Genomic DNA, 22,683 nt, shown 5'->3' with positions numbered 1-22,683 from the left:
AAGGTAGAGAGAGAGAGAGAGAGAGAGAGAGAGAGAGAGAGAGAGAGAGAGAGAGAGAGAGAAAATGTCATGCTTTACAACTTACACTTACGGCGTGCATAAAAAGAAACTGAAATGACGAATTAATACTCTCTACCTATCGTTAGTCTTTCTTTTCTTGCTTACACTACACTCCATTTCGTAACATCAACATCCTCCGTCATCGCGTTCAACACAAGTAGGCCTACAAAGTACATCATCTGTATGGAGATCGTTCGGTACAGGATAGGCTCAAAATATATCTCGGAGAGGAATGATTTCGGATGTGTAAAAATTTTCCGTTATTTCTTCAGAAGATGCACCCCCCCCCCCTTTTATTTTTGCTTTGAGGGGAAAAAAAATGAACAGAAGAGCTCAGCAAGCTGCTGAAAGACTTGTCTCCCACCTCCTTTGTTTAGAACGCCGTCTTTTGTTTCTTTCTTTTTCTTAATGTTGGCGTTTGTACGCTCCCGTCGATACAATTTAGATCATTTAAGAGGCGGGCTTCCGACCTTGCTGTCAGGGCTAACCCGGTCAGAGAGGGATACAGTATACAGCATCCCTTCAGAAGGATAGTCGAGATACTCGATAAATATTTCTCCCCACTTGCGCGGAACAGTATGTAACTGCTACACCACAGACGTCAGTTGTTGGGGATCTAGTCTGTTGAGATACTCGAAAATGTGCATATTTTCATGGGCAGTCTAAATACATGTTATTCAAGAAAAGACTAGATCTATATCATGTAGATCTATACATGTACTGTATACAGATTTCGGAGAGTTTATTCATAACTGTCTGAAAATTTTCACGATAATGTGAACCGCTTTCTGTTTTAAGAAAACTTGATGAAGGGTGCCTTCACTTTCATTTCAAGTGACTAAACTTTTTTTTTTGACAAGTCCGTTATACATTGTTGTCCACCCCAAATGACAAGTGAAATATTCACATTGCAAGAAAACATGACAATATCTGAAACAGAAATTGTAGATACAAAAAGTTCCTAAAATAATAATACGCACTTCAGCTTGAGTTTGAGACAAAAAATAACAGCCATCTATTTCTGGCAAGACAGACAGAAATGAAAGAGCAAAAATAGGGAAGTAGGATCTACCAGCATTCACTCACAGAAAAAAACAAAAATCAGTCATCAAAAGTACTTGCTTTTATTGCGTTGAACAAGTCTGAACTATAAATTATCATTAAATGAATGGTATTGTCTACATGACTAATACAAAATAACGAAAGCTCGAATGCACAAAATATTATTAATACATTCATGTCCTTAACAACAGCAACAAACAGTTGTTGCAGAAAAAGGTGTAACAAAGCTTATATTTCCTCATACTGTTTGCAAAATTCATTTAATTACTAAACCAAGTGTTCCGACGTTATATTCTCAAATCATGTCTAAGATTACATGAATACACGAGAACAACTAAACAAACGAACAACAAAAATTATCTACATTTTTAATGCATTTTATACAATTTAAATTTAAACAAAAGACATGTATTTAAGCCTAATAAAATGCTATACCCACAGGTCCTACTGCTGCTAACAAACAGTGACTACACGTCTCACTTTTATAAACCAAAATGTACTGCATGTTGTGACAATACCGGTATGATGAGATTCTTATTTTTTCAAAATACACAATTTATTCAAGACAATCAAAAAGTACATCTGCTGCACAAAGCAAACAAGCAAGTATTGTGCATACACACATTATATGCATAGATCTATAGCACCAGAGATTGCTTTCTGTAGGGATACCTTCATTGAAATTTGTATTGCAGTCCTTAACACAACAGGACTTGCAACTCAATACTTACTAAATCCACTTTTAATCCAGAAATCAGGTGAAAGAGATGCAGTCCAGTATGCACATAGCGAATAGATTTTCAGGTTCCAAATTCTCTCTTTTTCATCACATTCTTTGTATTCAAAACATGTGCACATGCAGCATGACAAAATTCATACATCACAAAAAAGATTTCTACTTCCTGTCAATTTCACTATGCGCATGCTAGACTGTATTTTTTATCTCAGCATTTTTTCATTTATTTCAAGAAAGAGGACACACAAGATAGATCCCATTCAAATTAGAATATCTGAACAGGCCTCTTTATTCATCTGACAGGATACTAGCTGTGACTGAGTTAAAATTAAAGGCAGGTCAGGTCAAGACAAAGGACTCAGGAGTGAAGTCAGACCTGAACATTGAACTTCCATTGTTTTTTTTCAGGCTTCCCACCTATGGGATTACGGCCACTGGCCTTCCTGAAAAAATGGAAGAAGAAAATACACAACAAACCAAAAAATAGCAATTACAATAATAAAAGTTCAGAAAGATGAAATAAATCAATCTATTCTATAGTTGAAAACCCCCCCCCCAACAACCTGCATTTAATACTGTTTACTCATACATGTGTGCTCCTCTCCGAAGCAGAAAGTCCAGGTTCGAGCCTCGGTTAGGACAAAGATTTATTCGCCCCCTCTTGCCCACTCAGGAGTAAGTCAGTAACCTGACTTAAGTTGGGGAAGCAAAGGCGGCGTGGAAAGGAAAGGCGGCGTGGAAAGAGGTCTAAAGTCAATGTCCTTTGAGGTGCACTTGATACAAAATAATAATAATTTAAAAATACGGAAAGGGGCAAGGTCCGTCAAATACCACCAACCCCCCTCCACAGAAGCAGCTTGCTGTTCTATTTTTATGCGCTGCTCGACACGCATGCCTTGGTCTAGGTTGAGCTAGGCTTGTGTGGAGCGGGCAAGAGGAAGGGTTGTGCATCACACGCTGTACTGTTTTGCTCCTGAAGTAGCAATCTTTGCCCTTGACTCTTTGACACAACCTCATGTATCCCTCGAACTACAGAGGCCGGTCCCAACTAATTCGATCTATCCGTGTTATACTGTACCTCACATAGAAAGCAATAAGGTAAGGAAACTAACAGAAACACAGTATCATAAACAGGAGATAAAAGTAGCCCGCATACAAAGAAGAAGCTATCAAAGGCCACTTCTCTAGCATTATTCTCTATCTCTTTTCTTGTTTTATTTTGTCAAAACAGTATAACAGTTAGCATTATCAATAACACCGTTTCTACTTTTAGCAGTTTCGCCTGCCTTCAAAACAGAAACAACAAATAAGCTCAAAACTACTTTGTTACACCCACCCCTCTCAAACAACACAACTCACATCAACTGCTTGTGCTTCACAAGTCAGGATATGTATGGGATTTCATCATCACATTTTCACTTTACAAATTTTATAGATTCTATTTCTGCTAAAGCAGTTTGGAGAAATGAATGACACTGATATAATTTGATTAAACTAAAGAAAACTATCAAGTACACACTTGGTGTACACTGGTCAAGCAAACGTAATGCACTGTATAAAGCATAAAAGTAACTTTTGAAACATACAGTCCAGCACGCGCATAGCGAAACGCACACTGTTCAGGTTCCCAAAATTTACAAAATACATGTATGGTCTATGTAGGCCTATTTAAACCACTTACACAGAAAAACACCCCTGATTTCACTATGTGCGTGCTAGACAGTAACATCCTTGACACTTCGTAGCACTGTACAATATTTTGGGATCTCATATACATAGCACAATAGAAGGAATGAAAAACATTAACCCTTAAAACCCTATACCGCTGGTAACCGCTGACGCCTTATTTTCCTGTACCGCTGGTCGACTTTATCGTTTAATTCCCAGTGCTAGAAACGGGATGAAACTCCAGATGACTCTGTCGCGAGCAGAAAGTACCGATAATGTCATGAGAGCAGTTCTACACCAAAAGTTTGGAAATTTTGCGAGTTTTAAAGAAAAATTAGTCACTTTTCGTTCCCAGGCCCTTCAGGCCGCAACATTTTTTATCTTAACCAGACCCCAAAAATGATTTCCCAGTCGGATATATCGATAAATATGACAGTTGAAGACGATTGCAATTTTCCGCATAACATCGATGATGGTTTTGACGATAGTGGAATTGGCAGGGGATCACCACTAAAGCTACCAGAGGCTAGATCTACGGCTGGGTCTAATGATACTTTGACTGAAGTGGAGTCGGGGATCACACACAAGACTTAAATCAGAGTTGGTCCTAAAAACCAGTGTTTTAACCTTTTCCCCTTTTGTTCAGACTGTGCATTCATATATTAATAACATTTTCAAACTTCAGTAAAATCTAACAACAATTAAAGACACAGTAAACAAAATAATGAACCAACCTAATTTTTTCTAGTATCTCAATTTTAATTCAGGATTCTAGGGAGATATGAAAAAAAAGAATTCAGGGTTTTAAGGGTTAATGTGTACATAAAAGTTTGATCAACTCAGGTCTCTAATGGGATGGTAAACGAAAAGAAATGTTGACATTGTATTCCAAGCATTGGGGGAAAAACAAAACAAAACCACCCAACTGATGCAAGAAATGAAGAGCTAGGGAATGATGGTGGCAGCTGAGTGAAACTTCTAAAACATCCCATATTTCCAGAAAATTTCTGCTCACACCTGTCCATCAAATTCATTGAATCTTTGTACAATAATACAGAGGGTAAACGAATCCCTGAGACACAAGGTGGTGGTAACAATTCCCAGACCAACACATCTCTACACCATGAAACTATCAAGCCAATAACATTGCATTCATTCAATATAATATTTCATAAGTTAAAGGTATCACTTTCAGAAACCCGAAAGACAAATTGATACATGTTACAATACAAACTATAATATACATACCAGCTGACCAGAAGAAAAAAAAGGTTAATTCAAAGAAATATGTTAATAACTTTCTTGTTCACAACCCAACTGACATCAAAACGGAACAGGAGTCAAACGCATATCAGATTGAACTAGTTTTATTTTTGTTGCTGATGCGCAACAACAAAATGTCTCATTAGTTCACTCCTGTACAATTAGTTTGCTTACTTAAACCAAGATGTATTATTTTCAAGTGAAACCTTAATCAACCTAAACATTTGCCAAAAAATACAGACATTGTTTTTCCTAATAACATAGCCATAGGTAATGGGCCTTGCGGGAGATCCAGAACTGTAGGAGAACGATAAAAATTTTCATCTTGATTTTAAACTGACTGAGAAATCTATGCATATCCACTCTGGCATCTATGTTTACTTCAGTAAGTCGTTAATGAAACTGGCATTACCCCCAAATCATTCTTCAATATTTGTCTCAAATATGTCCTGGGAATCGCCTCAAGGCTACAACCACGCCGTATTTATTTCTTTGGTGCTTCGACCACTGAATCATGGACCACCGTAACCTTTTCAAGAATACGTTGTTTCACAGCTTGCGCACTCTGTTTCTAGGGACTTGAAAAAAAATTTGAGTCATTTTCTATGGACCCAAACTTTTCAAAACTTGAAGCCTATTTCAAAAGAAACCTTTTGCTAGGAACTGCATACAAATATCTATGCTGCGGATCAGCAAAGTCCAACAAAGTTTACCAGAAAGAACGGCATAATCAGAAGAGTGGGTGATGAGCTACCAGACTATCACGCACCTCTGGCCTTACTTCTTTCACACTCAACTTCAACATCCTATTGGGAGAAGCCTGGGACTATTTGCTGGTGCTGAAGGGAGACAGAACCAGCACTTCCAGCAAGATGGGGCTGCATCTCATGCCTCCAGAGCTGTTCTGCCCTGGATCAGCTGTCATTTTGGTAACAGGACATCAGTCGTGGGACCGAACACAATTGGGTCCAAAGTAGTCTGGACCTGGGTCCACAGGACTTTCAGTTTTGGGATTACTTGAACGACAAATTGTGTGGGGAAATCATGAAAGTATCCAGAACGTGGGAGAAGCCATCATGGAGGGCAGAAAAGAGGTTTCCACAGAGCAGGTTCAATGCTTAACTGTCAATTTCACTCAGAATGTGCCCTTCTCCAAAATTCGAGGAATTTAGAACACACCTTTTATGGCTGTCATATCTTATTCCAATTACAGCATTATAGCAATTACATAAAATAGATCAGAACAGACGTTCCACATTTCTGCCAACTTTGATGTCAGAATCTTTATTCAAAACAATTTTTTTCAGCATTCTTTTGGACAAACTTTTTTTTTTCTGGTCACCCTGTATCAAGCTGAATATCAGCAGTTAAGAGACATCATTTCATTTGCAATCAGACAAGTTTTCACTTGTTATTTCAAAAATCATTTTACAGATGAAAGTCCAGTACGAATGCTCAAGAAAAAACAATACTTTTAAAATATATTCCAAAAAACTAATTTTGAAAATGTCATCATTCTCAGAGAAGTTGAGAGGCAAAAACATACAATACAGTCGAACCTGTGTAAGACGGAATGGCAAGGGAGCCAGAAAAAAATTCCGTCTTAGACAGGGGAATTTAGGGGGGGGGGGGGGGGGGGTCAAAGGCCCAGCCGGTGGGATCAAGGATCGCTTGTCCGATGGGCAAGCAGTGGTCAAAACTTCACACCTCTCAATTGCTATCCTGTGTGATAATGACATGAGTCAGTCTTACTTATCCAATTACCACCAGTGCTTGCCTTTCATGGGACCACTTTTTGACCTATTAAAAACAGAAACGTTTGAACATCTCCCTTGCTTCCATCCTTAGCCCCACCCACCAATGCCACCCCTTACTGCCATCTTTGTAACAACGATTCAAGGAACTCTTTTCTCGGCTGACCGTACGATCAGGGCGGCAGGCATTGGTCAATCTAATTTCACACCTCTGGCTTCAGGACCCAGGAGAGTTTACGTAGTGGCTGGCACCTCGAGCACTCCCACGGGCAGTCGTGAGATTTCACACCCACGCTCCACTGGCCATCTGCATCGCTCAAGGCTCACATGATGGGGCAACATCTACCCCCAAATTGCACCCCTACTCCCCTTACTCGCCCTGCGGCATGACCATAGCGTTAGTTTAGAGCCAGCGGAACCAAACTTGCGAGTTTTGTTTCAAATCAGGGCTGAGCGGGCAAAGCATTTTCCCGTCTTAGACAGGTGAAATCCTCGGAAGGGAGCGGATTTTTCTTTCCGTTTCCGCGTTGGACAGGTTTCCGTTTTATACAGGTAATTAAAGAGGAATATATCAAGGGGGGAGCGGGGAGATTCCGTTAAGACAGGTTCGACTGTATAGGATTAGATAACCATTGAGCCATTCCTGATTACAGTCAAAATATTTAAAGTGCTTGAAAAAAGAGGAAGGGAGAAAGTGAACTGGAACTTAAATACATTTAAATCTGCTCTAGCAGCCACCCACCCATGACAATCACAATACAAATGATCGCTTCCCATCATCCATTTTTTAAACATCATGACACTGTCCAAGGTGTCTCACTGGTCTTAGACGATCACTTTTCTTCTCACCAACGAGTGGCTGTCTTGAACAATCAAGCTAGATCGAGCCGGGCTGTGTAGTTCACAGAAAGAGAGAACGACAAAAACAGTTGAATTTATTTCTCAGAATCTAATTCAGACAATACTCAGTGAAAAGATAAAGAGGAAATGAGCCATTATATCTGAGAGCCTATCAGCCATCAGCTCTTGCAAGATAGATCTGCAGTTAAGTTTAGTTTTAGAAAGAGTTTTACTGCACTTGCAACACAATAAGGTTATATTATATAAGTGCCGAAGATTAGAGGTGTTACAGGAGAGAAACAAACACAAAAAAGAAGGGGAAAGTTAAAGACGATAGGTGTTTGGTAGGAAAGAAGGAGAAAACAATATCGGCACATCTGCAAACCACTCAAATACCTCTAGGTAAGGAATATATTCCAGAATTTAAGAACATTAAAAGAGCAAAACAATTAACAGTTAATTATGGTTGAAGTTACGTAAAAATTATCACATAATCAAGCACACCAGTGGGCGAGTGGCTTTCAATTTTGCAGTATTTTGTCCCAGCCATAAGCACATCCCTCCAGCATTTTTTGCTTCTTCAGTCAGTGAAGTAATAAAGAAAACACAAAAGAGAACCTTTTACATCAGACCAAAGAAGCAACAAAAAACCCCCAAAAAAACAACAACCCCTCCCCTCCCCCACTCATTCATGTGACATTTCTTGATTTTCAGCCACTGAGAACCGCGGTGATCGTCGGTAAGGAGACCGCACATGGGCTCTCTTGGTTTTGGCTTTGCGGCGTGCAGCTGATGGTGTCGCTTTGCTGACTACCGCTTGTTTGCTTGAGGCCCTTTTTTCACTATGCTGGCATATTCTGTGGAAAAAAAAAAATCACCCCAAGGTCATAAACGTAAAGCGACTATGAGGGAAGGAAACTATGAGTTATATCATCAAGTGAAAGAAAAAGAGTGATATGACTCACAATTTTAGACCAGAAAGAAATAGAATACCGTTGGGAAGAAAACATTTGCACTGGTTAGCAAGGACCATCCATGCCAAAGGTAGAAAGAACAGAGCCAAACAGCTTAATGAACAAAATCAAATTTCAGCAGGTAAGAATGTGTAATCCAGCCTGAGTTACTGAAATTTTAGTTTTTACATTTTAAAAAATGTCACTAGCAATTCAAATAGTGGTCATATAAGAGCCGCACAATATCATTGTAGGTGTTACCAGAGTAAAATAAGAAAGGAGAGAAAAGGACCACAGATGTTTGATAGAAAAGGAGCAGACCACACAACCACCCAGTCATCAAAGTAACTCAACTGCCAGACATTTTCTCCAACAGTCCACATACCTTAGGAACCTACAAACATTTAAATTACAATAATAAAGGATAAATTATGAATTTTACGTTCATATTATGCTGCCAAACCCCCATCAAATAAGAAAAGTAGTGAGAATGGCTGGAAAAAGTGGGCTCATTGAGAACAAACGATAAAAGGCAAGTTGACAATCAGAAAGCAAAAAGACAGATGGTTTTTAAAAGCCCCACAAACACGTGATGGTCCTGTACCCCAGATGTATTTACAGAACTTGCTTGTGATAGGCACAGTATTCTTGTACCACCATATGTGTGCGCACCTAAAGAAAGGTACCAAAAGTTACCCCAGACCGTTTCGACTACAGGCTGGTGACAAAAATAACTTTTTAGATCAAAATGGGTTTCCATTAAAAAAATGAAAGATCCACCAATTTTTTAAAACCTGCTCAAAGAATTTTCATTGATCTGACTTCTAAATATTTTATTTTGAATTTTTTTGAGAGTACGGTATAATAAAAACAAATAATGAAAACTTCTTTTGAAACGTGTAGAAATCTATTCTTGATATTGATGTCAACTGAATGTCAAATTGGGAATGAATGTTCCATAAATAAATAGGCAAATAGGCCTACTTTTGTATGTGTTCTCACGTTTATTAAACTTAAAAGCTCATTTTTTCAAAATTATATTTTTATACTCTACCTCGCAAAATGTGCAATATCTCAAAAACTACTTGAGATATCTAAAAAGTTCAAAGACTCCTGTGTTCAGCATTGAACTTCCTATAAGGTACAACCTTTGACTCAAAATGGTCAAAATCCAACTTTGGGCATCTTTCTCTAGTTAGGTTTTTAGTAAGTTTAGTGTTTTACGGCACTTGCAAATACAATAAGTTCATATAAGTGCCGAAGAATAGATATGTTACAAGAGAGTAAAATATATACAAAAAAGGAGGAGAGATAACGACGATAGATGTTTGATAGGAAAGAAGGAGCAATCCAAACCAGAGCACCCGCCAACCACCCACTACCTTTCTTTAGGCACACACACATATTACAAAGGCAAAATAAGTGCAAGTTGCTGAACTGAAAAAAAGAAAAACTGCTTCAATCTTGCCCAAAATAACAAACTATAACCCGAAGATGAAAAGAAGGAAAAAGATGAGAAAAAGCAAAACAAACAGAGGGAAATCCAGGTTACCCATCCTCTGCCCCTCAATTCTAAATATACAGCAAATTGTATTCTTCGTTCATTCATTTATATAGACTAGGCATGGGCGAACTACAGCTTGTGTTCAGTTTCAGTGTGATCCACAAATCGACCCAGTAATGAATAATGAATGTGGCCTGTTGGGAGTTGATAATAAACAAAAGATCAAAACTGTCCAACTTGAAAATTCAAAACAATTTCCATCCAAGCTAGAAGCAACATACAGTATAACACAGAAGACTCAAATTCAAGCATCCGTCGAACTGTGCCTGCGCTCCCGTTTTTTTCCTTCTTTATCTTTGTAAGACATTCTTTGAACTACGGATCCCTCAAACTACCGAGGCCGGTCCCAACGAATTCGAACAATTCGTGTTACACTGTACCTAATTTCAACTCATAAAATGTCCAGGGGGCGACACTGTCAAGGCTTTCATGGAATCTCGTTGACTCAAATTTTGACAGTTCAGAAACCTTTTTTGCATCAAAAGATTCTAGAAACTTTTAATACAAAATGTATAAATATCAAACTACAGTTTCTTGAAAACGCACTTTAAATTCAGTGTGAACCTTGTTATCTGCCACAATAACTTGACCCTTTGAACCTTACTAACACAATATTTATTTATGTAGTTGAGGTTATAAGAATAAGGGTGCACTGGTTGAGCCACTCAGGTCAGTGAACTTCAGTAACTCCCTCTATGTGGTTATTTATTTCATCGATTTCACTTGATATGTTGAGGAACAAATAAATGTCCACCCACAGAAAACGTGTAACAAGATCTCACTAACCGGCCTTATGTGAATAAACAAGAAAATAATATCATACAATAGCTGGGCTTACTTTACATGGTCTTCCATTTCCCACTGCCAAGTCTGGAAGGAGCAGCCTGCATTTGGGCACTCCCGAACACCGAGACATTTTTGGGCTTGTATATTATCATCTGGAATATCTGGCCTATGAAAAAATAACACATGTGTTGCATCGTGGTGAAATAAGGCATTTGTCAGATAACGAAATTAAACTGTCCCCATCGTTTTATGCAAGAAAAATTCTGAAATTATGCAAAATGAGCCCCAAAATGAGAAATAATGTGATTCTGTAAATTTAAACGAATGATAAAGGAAAAAAATCAGAAATTATGCAAAAAACGATCAAATTTTGCTAAATTATGCAGGGTGCATAAAACCACGGGGACAGATTAAAGAAACTAACATTTAAATCCGTTTTCTTTTTTAAGCACAATACATTTTATGTCATTTAAAAACATTTCTTTCTTGTGAATTTACTGGAAAAACTGACATAAAGCACAAAAAAATATAAATTTGTAGTTTTCAAGGATATTCAAGCTTTAGAAGTCACCAAATTTAAATGGCCATTTTCTCAGCAATTTTACCTCTGAAACTAAACAACCCCCACCACCTCCAATCGCCGATCTCAACTTCTACTCAAGATAGATGGGCATCTATTTCGTCATAAAAAGACAACAAATGAATGGTTTTGGATAATATGTTTGATATTAGGATGATATGTTAAGTTGAGAAAAATATCCCTCAAAGCAGCAATAAATGTGATTCATACTCTCGGGCTGGAAATTAACACAAATAAAAACCTACCACAGCATAGATTCTTATACCATTAAGTTGATTCAATTTTGTAACATGATTATAATTAGGTTGAAAATCAGTCAATACTGTGAAAGAACAACATTGAAGCCTGAGGTATGAAAGGAATTAAGTTGCAGTGATGTCTGTCAACCATCAACTGCAGAGGGAGGGAGAGAGAGAGGGAGAGAGGGAGGGAGAGAGGGAGGGAGAGAGAGAGAGAGAGAGAGAGAGAGAGAGAGAGAGAGAGAGAGAGAGAGAAAAGAAGTCGGTCAGAAGTGTTTTTAGTTTTAGTAGAGGTTTTTACGGCGCTCGCAACTGCATAAGGTCATATGAGCGCCAGAAGATTAGAGGTGTTACAAGAGAGTAACAAACATAAAAAAGAACAAGGGGAGATTTATAAGGACGATAGATGTTTGATAGGAAAGAAGGAGCAAACCACACCAGAGCACCCGCCAAACCACCCACCGGTGTAGGAGTGTACCAGGGACTCCGGGCAGGTGTAGGATAGAATTTTTTGCTATCAGCCAACAGTAGTGTGTTTAGTTTTTCATGAAGAGGGAGTGTGTATGGAGATTTGGAGTAAACAAACTTATAAACACAGCAGAGAATTCATTTCAGCTGAGTCTTAGGCCCACGCAACTACTTTTGAGGAAACCCTGTACCTGAGCTTTGGAAGCAAGAGATGCAATTTAAGCTTTTTTCTAACAGTAGGCGGAAATTTTTGAACAACTTCAGCAGAGGAAACATGGACCATTTCAATTACCTGCGGTAAGGAAAGGAATAATCCATTGTGCACAGTGGGCACCTGTCCATGGAGCCCTTCAAAATACCATCTTTCCGGTAAAGACAATCAGCACAAACTTTGTGTTGACACATTCCATAAACCATCTCTAGCTTAGCATCAAGGCAGACAACACAGTTGAATCTGGAAAAATAAAAAGAATATGTTCATCTCATATTATCGGTCCAAGCCTGGAGGGAGGGCAGCCTTTTATTAAAAACTCCCCCAAAACTGCAGTTCAAAATTCCTGTTGGGGATTCGAACCAATGACATCTGCTCCATAACATAATCCAGTACAATACCAATTGAGCTAATGGCACGCCCCAGTGTCCTGAGGGCAAATGGAAAAAAATAATATCCATTAACACTTTTCAGTCACACAGTCAGCAGTACAAAATACCCCAACTGGTCATCAAACCAGGAGAGTGACTGCAACGGACTTCTCGGGCCTGGCGCTGCGCCAGGTGACCTAAACAGACAATCTTCACCGGCGCATTATTGTGCCAATTGACCGCAAATTGTTAAAAAAGTGAGTAAAAATGTAATATAGTTAAGAACAGTACTCCCCAATATGAATTTCAAAATTATTAAAACATTTTTAGGTACAATGAGACTTGAAGCTTTGACTTTTATTGTATCAGGGTCTGTCTGGTCTGTATTTCAGCAAAAGGCAAAAGGCCAAAATATAAAAACAAAAAACATCTGACCTCCCCATCAACAAGGAATTACTTTCATCTTTGCGGCACAGTGCAAAGAACCTAAACTTAGCATTACACAACAGAGGCCGTTGCTGGTGTGTATACTACAAGAAAGGCCTCATGCTACACTTTTCACATTTTCTTTGAGATTTTAATGAAGACTTGAAAAGGTAACAACATTTAAAACTAGACTATGAATGGGATGGAACAGTTAAAAAAACAACTCAAGATTGCCACTTCTATCAAGGGAATGGGAATCAACCAGCCATGCCTTTATGTAAAACATGCTATTTAATAGAGAATTACAACTTACAGCCAGTAATAACTTTAGATTAGTTTCAGACTTATCTTTTGAACACAACAATAGTTGAACCTGCTCAACTAATGTTCATAAACTTCTTCACAGATTGATGCCACCCATTGTCATGAAAGTAGTTCTAAAATTTCACAATCTTTAAAGATGATACATGACAACAATAACTAGAGCTACATCTAAGCCCAAAAACCGATGTGAGTTTGGAAAACATTGTGCCATGGCACATAGCATAAAATCAAATCTTAGAGACAGAGAAACACCTGTCTAAGTTAAGTTTCTCCTTGACATGACAATGGGTTGTCATCTTGAACAAGTTTGAATGTTATAATAAATGCATCATCTTTTAAAAGTTGGTCTGAAGTAGTCTTACCTCTGTTCATAAAGGCGCTGAGCTAAGGTGAGTGTTTTCAGAGTTGAAGATGGCTCTATTGTTGTTGAAGCTTGTGTCTGTAACAACCCCTCTGTCTCCGTTCTTTGTAGCGTGATGAATGGGTCCATGTCCATCTGTTGTTTCCTTCTGAAGTTTTGAAAACGAGCAATAATCAGCTTTTCCTACCGACAGACTATTATAGAGCTACTAACTAGTATCGGTTTCAGAGGCCCTTCTAACTCTTTAACTTTCTTCATTTGCCCCATTGCCGCTATTATGTGTATAGGGACTACGAGTCCCGATTTTTTATTTCCTTTTCCTGGAAAGGAGGGGCGGCAAATTAACATTAACCCAAATACAGTAGTCTCTGCCTAAGATCCCGGTTTCCCGGAGCAAGGAAAATGCAGGATCTCATCCGACACACCAAGAGTGACCCATGTTAAGGCTCACAAACAGTAAAATGGTCTCCCTTCAATCTTAAAATTGAACTGATGTGATCCCTGGGTGGGTTTATGACATGGCAAGCAAAGAGTGGTCAACCCTGAAGACCACTCAGTGTGGCAAGAGGCATGCCATTTTCACTTATCCTATCATGAGTTTCAAGATCTATCTTATCCAGTTGCCCCTCCCCTTTATCCGCCCAAAATTTATAGCTTTTGATCTTTCACCAAGTTTCCCTGCCTTTGTCATTACACGCCATTATGTTGTGACCACACCAATTAAAATTCAATCTGTCTTCCAAATTCAAGAGTGAGATAACTGCTGCAGTGGTCAGGGAAGAGTTCACAGTTCGATATGATCCCGCCTAGAGCAAACGTGTAGGCCCTACCCACCTCCCCCGGGCGCGATAAACATTGCGCAGAAGAGATTAGCAGCATCATCATCAGAGCAGATGCATCATCATATCACATTGCCGGTATTCCTGGAAAAACATCGCACCAAAGCGTCGTGCGATCAAAGATACTCTACACGATTTTTGGTGCCATGCGTTTACCCATGTTTTAGATGTAGTCATGTGATCGGAAGGGTATCCCGGTCTGACTTCACACAAGACGGCTGCCCTATCTAAAAATAGTTTGCCTCATTCTGCCAAAGACGTGTATTGCACTTCCTCTTTGGGTTTTTGTCCGCGGCTGTGGCGGGCTCGCTTTGCCACGTAGCGCATGATGGGCTGCGTCACTAGGCGGCACGACTCCGCGAGGTTGGTTTCATCGCCGACAACTTGGGGTGTGTGAGTATCATGCGTGTGTACAACTTTAGGGAGGAGAAGAGGAGGTACAGAATGGTAGAGACTCAATCTATGGAACGAGAATTGCTAAGATTGTGTAATTAAAGATAAAAATTAACACACAAATAAAAACAAAAGGAAGAAAAGAAAAAAAAAAAGGAAAAAGGGTTGGGGTTGAGTATGTGGATGAAAAGGAAGAAAAGAAAATTGAAAATCAACTAACAAAAACTAGGAAAACTATTTAATGATTTTAAGCAGCAAGATGTTCACCGATCCAACTCATGTAGTTTGCTGTCCAGTCATATTCGCACGATGGTTATAGAGTCGTAGTTAGTCTAGCCCGTGGTCCCTGGTCGACATCATATTAATTACAGAATTACCAGACAAATAATGACATTGCGTGCTATGAGACCAACTCAAGAAGTGAATGTATTGTGGTGACACAATGCAGTCTTGCTTTACAATTTCTTTTCGACTTGATGTTGCGACCTTTTATTATTTATACAATGTCTTGCAGATTCAAACTGTCCTTGTCTCTTTTTAATGATATCAAACAACAACTAGTTTTTTCCACATCATCTGAGTCCTTGAAATACGACACTGTGCAAAGAGAGTCACATTACACCTCTCTTGAGAGGGAGCATTTTCTAGTCTTGTCAGACTGTTACATTTCTTAATGAAAGTTTAATTCTCACTGCAATTCTCTGACCAAATTGACATCATAATAATATTATAGATCCCAGTAGTCGTGCTGGGTGAATTGTAAGTTAGGGAAAGTAAAAAATAAACTCGTTTCCGAAGAGGATACATCAAAGAAATCTCAAGGAGATCAAATCTTGATTCCGAATAAAACAGGTATTAAATCAAGCTGTTGAAAACTTGTGCTTGAACAGCACATACAATCTGATTTGGACATTGGCGCCAGTGATGTATAAAAATTATTTAATATTTTGGCCTGCTTCAGGCGTTCCACCCCATGAGATGAAAGAAAACGAAGCCCGCTTACAGAATTAAAGTTGGGATATATGGAATATTGGATGCAGTAGGCCTACATGGGAAGTAGGTGAGAGATGGGAAACAGAAGGTGGGATTTGGAAGATGGGACTATAGTCATGTGTACAATATAATGACTAGGCCAGGGCAAGATCGACTCTGGGATCGATTCTTTCGAGTCCAAATGAGGACTCAAAGAATCGATCTTGTTCCCAGACTTTAAGCTTCGAGTCCGCCCAGGGTCGACGCCTTCCGTCTCCCTTTTTTAGCCTGGTTCCTAGCCTAGACTCCGAGAATCGAGGCAAGAATCTAAATCTCTACCGCACTATTACAGTCCTGTCGTGGGATAGGCCTAGGGCTGTCCCACCCCACAGTCGAGTTTTTTGCTTCAAAACAGACACCGCACCAGGACGGGACTCATCCGGCGCATAAGGCGGCTTCTTTGATGTTGGCCTAGGCGGAGTTAAAAATGCATTCCAAAAATTTCTTAAATATTGGCCAAATTTAAGAAATAATAAGATTTTCGTGATCAGCGACCCAAAATTTGCAAAAGTTACGCGGGGAACCCATTTTAAGGCCCGATTACCAAGTTAAATTAATTTTTTTGAGTTTTGTTTACTTATGTTTTTTTCACTATTTGAATTCGGCGTGCACTAGGCCTTGATAGGCCTAGTGCAAGAGAGAAGGAGCCTGTGCCCCACGCATTGGCAAGAGTGATAGAAGGGAGGCAACACACACACACGCACTGGCCCACGTTGTAGCAGCCCCCCCCCCACCCCCGAATAGGGCGACAATGTACAAGAGTGAACTAATCATGAACTGTCAGAGTCTGGCCATGGGTTGTATCCTTCTCTCTCTCTTTCTCTCTCCCTCCCTCCTCCATCGCTCTCTCTCTTTCTCTCTCCCCATCTCTCTCGCTCGCCCTTTCTCCCTCCCTCCCTCCCTATCTCACTCTCTCGCTCCCTCCCTCCCGCTCTCTCTCTGTCTCTCCCTCCTCGCTCTCTTTCTCTCCCTCCATCTCTCTCTCACACACACACACATACACACGCGCGCACACACACACCCACCCACACCCAATACACACACATACAAATGCGTGAAAGCCAACCTGCCTTGGCACGCGCACAGGCTGAACCAGCCACGTCTGTCAAACTCGAGACTCGAGGTCTCGATCTTTTAAGAGCTATTTTTAGCAGTGTTCAAGACTCGAGGTCTCGATCTTAAGAGCTATTTTTAGCAGTGTTCAAGAGTCGAGGTCTCGATCTTAAGAGCTATTTTTAGCAGTGTTCAAGTCATGGCCTCTCTAAACAGCCCACTTGAAGCAGCTTCCAAACTCGAAAATCGGACTCGATTCCTCGATTCTTTTTCAGTTTTGGAATCGAGGCCTCGAGTCTTTTTGCCGTTGATCTTGCCCTGGCCTAATAATGACTGTATAGCACCGACGCAGATAGAAAATGACAGGCAACAATAATTCTTAAATTATACAAATACCCCCCTCTCTCTTGTCTGTCGTTCTCCCTCTTTCTCCACTCCCCTCTCTCTTGCTCTCCTTTTTCCCCCTCCCCATTCTCTCTCTTTCTCTGCCCGCAGACAAAATGGTGCTTTTTCGGTAGTTCCCACCCCACTTATTTGAGCCTAGATCTACATCTAGATAGATCTATACAGTCCGTGCCGGCTTTAAGCACGTTTCGGACTCACGCACGCTGGACGGCTCTTACCGAATTTTTGCCCTATAAATTTAAGCACGTCTTTAAGCACGGTAACTTCGGCTTCAGGCACGCTTCATTACAGGACAGCCAATACCTTTATGATGACCCATCGAAGTTCGAACACAGTCTACACTGCAGCAGTGGAGTGTGTTAAAAGAAACACAGAGAACGCAAGTGATGGAGACACACTCACACGCGCGGAGAGGAAGGCAGAGAGATCTGATGCATGCAGCCGCGCGCGTGGACATAGGATCTAACCTACCGCAAATTTACACACAGACTAAAAAAATACAAAGAGAGTCAGGGAGACGAGAAAGAGAGGCTGGCTGCGATTTCACCTTTGACCCTCGCTATCCATTTGATTGTGTATCACGCGCGAGGTGGGATGAAGGCGGTGATATGAATGTGGCACAGCGGGCAGTGGTACATACAGGCAGTGTGTAGGCATAGTGTGCTGTATCGTGACAGGCCGTCTAAATTGAGTTTTCATTTCCCATTCGACCACAAAACAGAAAGGAAGTGGCTATTCTCATCCGGGGTGAGAATAGAAAAACGATCTACCTCTCACCCCGGGTGAGACTTGCCAGCGTAGGCTATTCTCACCCGGTGCGAAACAAGACCTGCTTTTCCTCATTTTGGAATACTGTCTATCGGTGTGGATGATCAAATTGATAAAAGCCAAGAACAAATTACGTTATAGCACAAAAGTAAGCTAATTTGATCGTCTTCAAAGATGCTATGGCTATTTCACTGTTCGAATCGAGCCGAACTACACGGGTCGCCATTTTGTTTTGCCCGGAAGTTCTCGCAAGATCTACTCCTCCCCCCTCTCTCTGTCTCTTTCTGAATACTGTCTATCGGTGTGGACGATCAAATTGACCATCAAAACAAAGTTAAAAAATGATGTTAAAACACAAAAGTAAATTAATTTGGTTGTCTACAAAGATGCTACGGCTATTTAACTTTTCGAATCGAGCCGAACTACGCGGGTCGCCATTTTGTTTTGACCGGAAGTTCTCGCACTACTCCTCTTCTCTTTCTCTCTCTCTCCACTGCCCACAGACAAAATTGTACGCTTTAAGTAGACTACAGTTGTAATGGAACGTTGGTTCACGGCACAGAATTCTACAATTTTTCTGTTATCACAGTGTAGAATTCTGTGGTTTAGGGTGAACGCAAAATTTGTTGGCCTAGATCTAGACTATAACGGTGAACGCGCACCGGGTGAGAATAGCCAAAAGACTCGCCTGCACTATTCTCATCCCGGGTGAGAATAGAGGTGGCCAAACAGAAACAAAACAAGCAAACAAAAACTACCATGGTGGGTAAAAATATCAGTGCACACTTTTGCGGGACCGCTAATTATAGTCCTACTATAGCACGGGAAATTTTCTACATGAAAATCTCTGGATTTTGTCTACTTGGCACTCAAGCACGCTTACGCTTTCTCCCGATGACCGTGCTTAAAGCCGGCATGGACTGTATACCGTATATATATGTTTGATGCGCGGCGAGCTAAGATAGTACGGCTAGCCAACCAGTCTTGCCGTACTTAGGTCAGGGAGGCCTTGCATCCCCCCTACTCTTGGGGCCCAAACCGGCGAATAACAATAATTATAATTGCGGGGTGGGAACTACCGAAAAAGCGCCGACAAAATTGCACGCGTAATTAACCTATAATTGCGGGGTGGGAACTAGATCTAGATATCTAAATCTAGATCTAGATCTACCGAAAAAGCGCCGACAAAATTGCACGCGAACGCTTTCAACTAAAGTTAAAGTTCAAGAGCGGTTGAAACATTTGTTTACGCTCGTATCACGGGCCAGCACAAGGAAGCGCCAAAGTCTCGCACGAACGCGAGATAGGGCAATTGAAACATCTTTTGGTATACACGGTCTTTGGTTCTACGTTTAGTCGCAAGTGGGGTAAGTGTAGTTCTATGAGACCGTACTGTTCTAGAAAAACTCAGGGATTAGAGTTTTAAGTAGCGAACCGCGATTATATATAGCGGTGCAATCTTAACACCTTGCAGTCACACAGCCAGCAAAAACACCCTAGCCTATTTGGTCATCCAGCCAGGAGAGTGACTGACTGCAATTGACTTCTCGGGCCTGGCCGCAGCACCACAGGTGACCAGAATGGATTTAGAATAGAATCTAGAATTTCTAGAAGGCCTCGTTTAGATTCTAGATCTATAACTTTTCAAAATTTTCACCATCGCGTTAGGGCACTTAGGCTATATTCTAGCGCAGAGTGACCAGAAAGTGTTAAGCAGAAACCACTGTGTATTCAGATGTCATTATCAAAATATAAAAAAATGACCGGCGAGTCAAAGTGGAAGTGCTGTGAGTGCTCATCACGAAAAACAGAACAGCTCAAGTCAGTCGTGATGACCAGACCAAACGACTGTTCTTTTAAAATTTTTGTATGACTCCTGAAGTCGACTTACGAGATCTATGTGGCAGCTCAGCTATCCTTATTAAGTAAACTTGGTGTTAGGTCCACTTTTCTGCTGGGCCTCCCTCCCTCAACTTGTTGATGTTGACTTGACAACAGCCAGGCTGATGCTATGCAAAATCGGGGAAATTTGTGGGGTCACCTGTTGTAGATTCTAGGCCTAGACTGTAGAACAACAGTTCACTTCTGGCCTGTTTGGCCTTTCTAATGCGCGCGTTAATAATACATTAACGATTGCGCCTGCGCGTTTACGGTTACAATGTTTAAAAGTAATCCATTAATAATTTATCCGTGGTTTGATTTTTAGTACTTAGCTATACTTTTTTCTAGTAGTTTTGAATCTCAAACCCCTTTATATTTTCAATGACGATAATGTACTTCATTATTCTTACGGGAAAGCTGCCTTCATGCATTCTAGATCTTCTTTCCTTTTTACGTTGCATCTCCCTTCTTCTTGCTGGTGTCTGTTTCTTATTTTCAATTCACATTAAAATTTGCACTCTTCTTCGTACGTGTTTCCTGTTTGTTTTTTCGGAGGTAATATCATAAATTAAACTACGATTTTAGAACACCTTACAAAGAAAATAACAATTATTTATGAAATCCAAAATGTTGAATGTCAAAACTGACTTTTCGCCTCTACCTATCGGATAAAAAGAAAGAAAATGAGATACTCTCGTTTGTAGAAGCCGTCGTCTATGAAGTGCCCCCCCCCCCCCCCCCCAACACACACACTTGATTTTTGATTCAAGAGGACAGAACCAGTAATAGCAATTATTATTATTTTTTAAGTTTAAGTAAAAGTTTTACGGCACTTATAAATCAATAAAGTGACAAAGTCATATTATTGCTGAAGTGTTACAAGAGAGTAATAAACACCAAAAAAAAGAAAAAGAAAAAAAAAAGAGGAGGAATCTGGACGAGTTTATATTATAGTATGTAGAGCGAGCAAACCACACTAAATCACCCACCAACCACAAGCAATAGCAATTATAGTATGACCCTTCTTGCTCCAAAAATTAAGTGCTTCACCAAGTCGACATAAGTCGCCTTGATGCATGGAAGCTGGCTGCGGTTAGAAAGGGAATTTAGTACGGCGACTTAAAAAAACCCAACAAACTAAACCCAACAATTCTGTTTGTTGTTCCTTAAAGGTACATGCATTGTACAAAAATGGGACGATCCATCGTTCATACGGCAAATTGTTACGAGTAATCGCAAAATTGTTGGAAAATTGGACGATTGGACGATATGGATTGGAGACCCAAATAAGAAATTAGGGGCGCCTTCGTGCCCTCTAGTTCAGATTTGGGAGAGGTGGACTGGCGGACGTAATTCCCTTGAAATCTGCCACCGAGCGGGATTAAATTTTGGCTCCCCTGCCCCCCCCCTCCCCCCATTTGCTCCACCACCCCATACTCCTCCTGCCCCGCTCCCTGCAGATACCCCCTCCCTCCCCATGGAAGATCACACCTCCAGTGCCTCTTCTCGAAAGGACGGGGTCTGTTATTCCCTTCCCAATGCCCCCCCCCCCCCCACCCCGAGCAAGCTGCCGTCCAATCTCCAAAATCCCCAGAAAAAAGAAGTTTTAGGGAATTCTTTTGCAGAACCGTTCCTTCGAGGTTCGTGTCAGATATTCCCTTTCCGATCCTCCCTAGCGGAGTGAAGTTGTTTCCTAGGCCCTAATATGGGGTGCCCATTACGGAAGGGATTGGTGGAAAACGTGTTTGTTTTCAGTTTCAGGCGACTGAGTCGGGCGATCAGCCGATCCAGCCGTAATGGGCACCCCATATAAGGAGGTATCCTTTCTCCCTTCCTTTTAAATTCACGCCCTCCAAAACAAAAAAAAAAAAAAAAAAAAAAAACAGCTCGTTAATTGTTGATGACTTCCTGATATAATCTGTCGAGCCAGAAATCCTCACATAAGATCTACGGAAAGACGACAGCTGCAGACTCAACCGTTCAAACATGAAAAGTGGGCAAATGAAAACAGTTTCAAGTTTTCTCCTTTGAAGACGGTTACAGTGCACTTCTGCCGATCCGGCAGATTGGTACAGAAACCGGATTTGACATCATCATCATCATCAACGCCTTTCATCCCTGGCAGGGTATAGGCCTCATCACAGAATTCTACACTATGTGTAGAATTCTGTGGGCCACATACAAGCTCCTTCCATATTTTATCCCTGTCCTGGGTCATCCTTCCAAGCTCGTTCCAAGCGAGTAGAAAGATGAAATATCGAGATACGTGTCTTGCCCCCAAATCACTACCGAGAATTTTAAGTGGGGAATACGGCGCTCGCAACTACATAAGGCCACATGAGCGCGCCGGGCACATGGAACATTTTTAGTTTGGTAAGAATTAATTTTGAATTTTGCCCTGGTGACGGCCGAAGCCTACTCTCATCGATTTTACGACTACCAATGGATCTTTAACGTGCGCAACTTGCACACGGGACCTCCGCAATTTTTCGCCCTAATCCGAGAAGGCTTAAATTGGTGTCAGTGTTAGATCTTATCTACAGTAAGATCAGGGGTGTGACTGAAAGACAGTAAGAAGGAACTAAGGAGTAGTAGTAGAAAGGCTGCAGAGAGAGTCAGAGCCCAGAGGAGGGGACAAAGGGGAGG

At 40.7% G+C, this 22,683-nt stretch overlaps 1 protein-coding gene across 1 annotated transcript; it reads right to left on the bottom strand.

Moving 5' to 3' along the window:
• Positions 1-7,690: 7,690 nt before the first annotated feature.
• LOC101856131 (TNF receptor-associated factor 6-A) lies at positions 7,691-20,246 on the bottom strand. The gene is made up of 5 exons (XM_005108775.3): positions 20,048-20,246; positions 13,668-13,814; positions 12,266-12,427; positions 10,739-10,852; positions 7,691-8,240 (listed from the first exon to the last, which is right to left on the bottom strand). The coding sequence occupies exons 2-5, from the start codon at positions 13,799-13,801 to the stop codon at positions 8,069-8,071; spliced, it is 582 nt and encodes a 193-aa protein (XP_005108832.1). The 5' UTR covers positions 13,802-13,814; positions 20,048-20,246; the 3' UTR covers positions 7,691-8,068.
• Between the last annotated feature and the right edge of the window lie 2,437 nt (positions 20,247-22,683).

This window comes from Aplysia californica, unplaced genomic scaffold, assembly GCF_000002075.1.
Source record: "Aplysia californica isolate F4 #8 unplaced genomic scaffold, AplCal3.0 scaffold00719, whole genome shotgun sequence".
Classification (NCBI taxonomy): domain Eukaryota; kingdom Metazoa; phylum Mollusca; class Gastropoda; order Aplysiida; family Aplysiidae; genus Aplysia; species Aplysia californica.
This window is presented reverse-complemented; position numbering and strand designations above follow the sequence as displayed.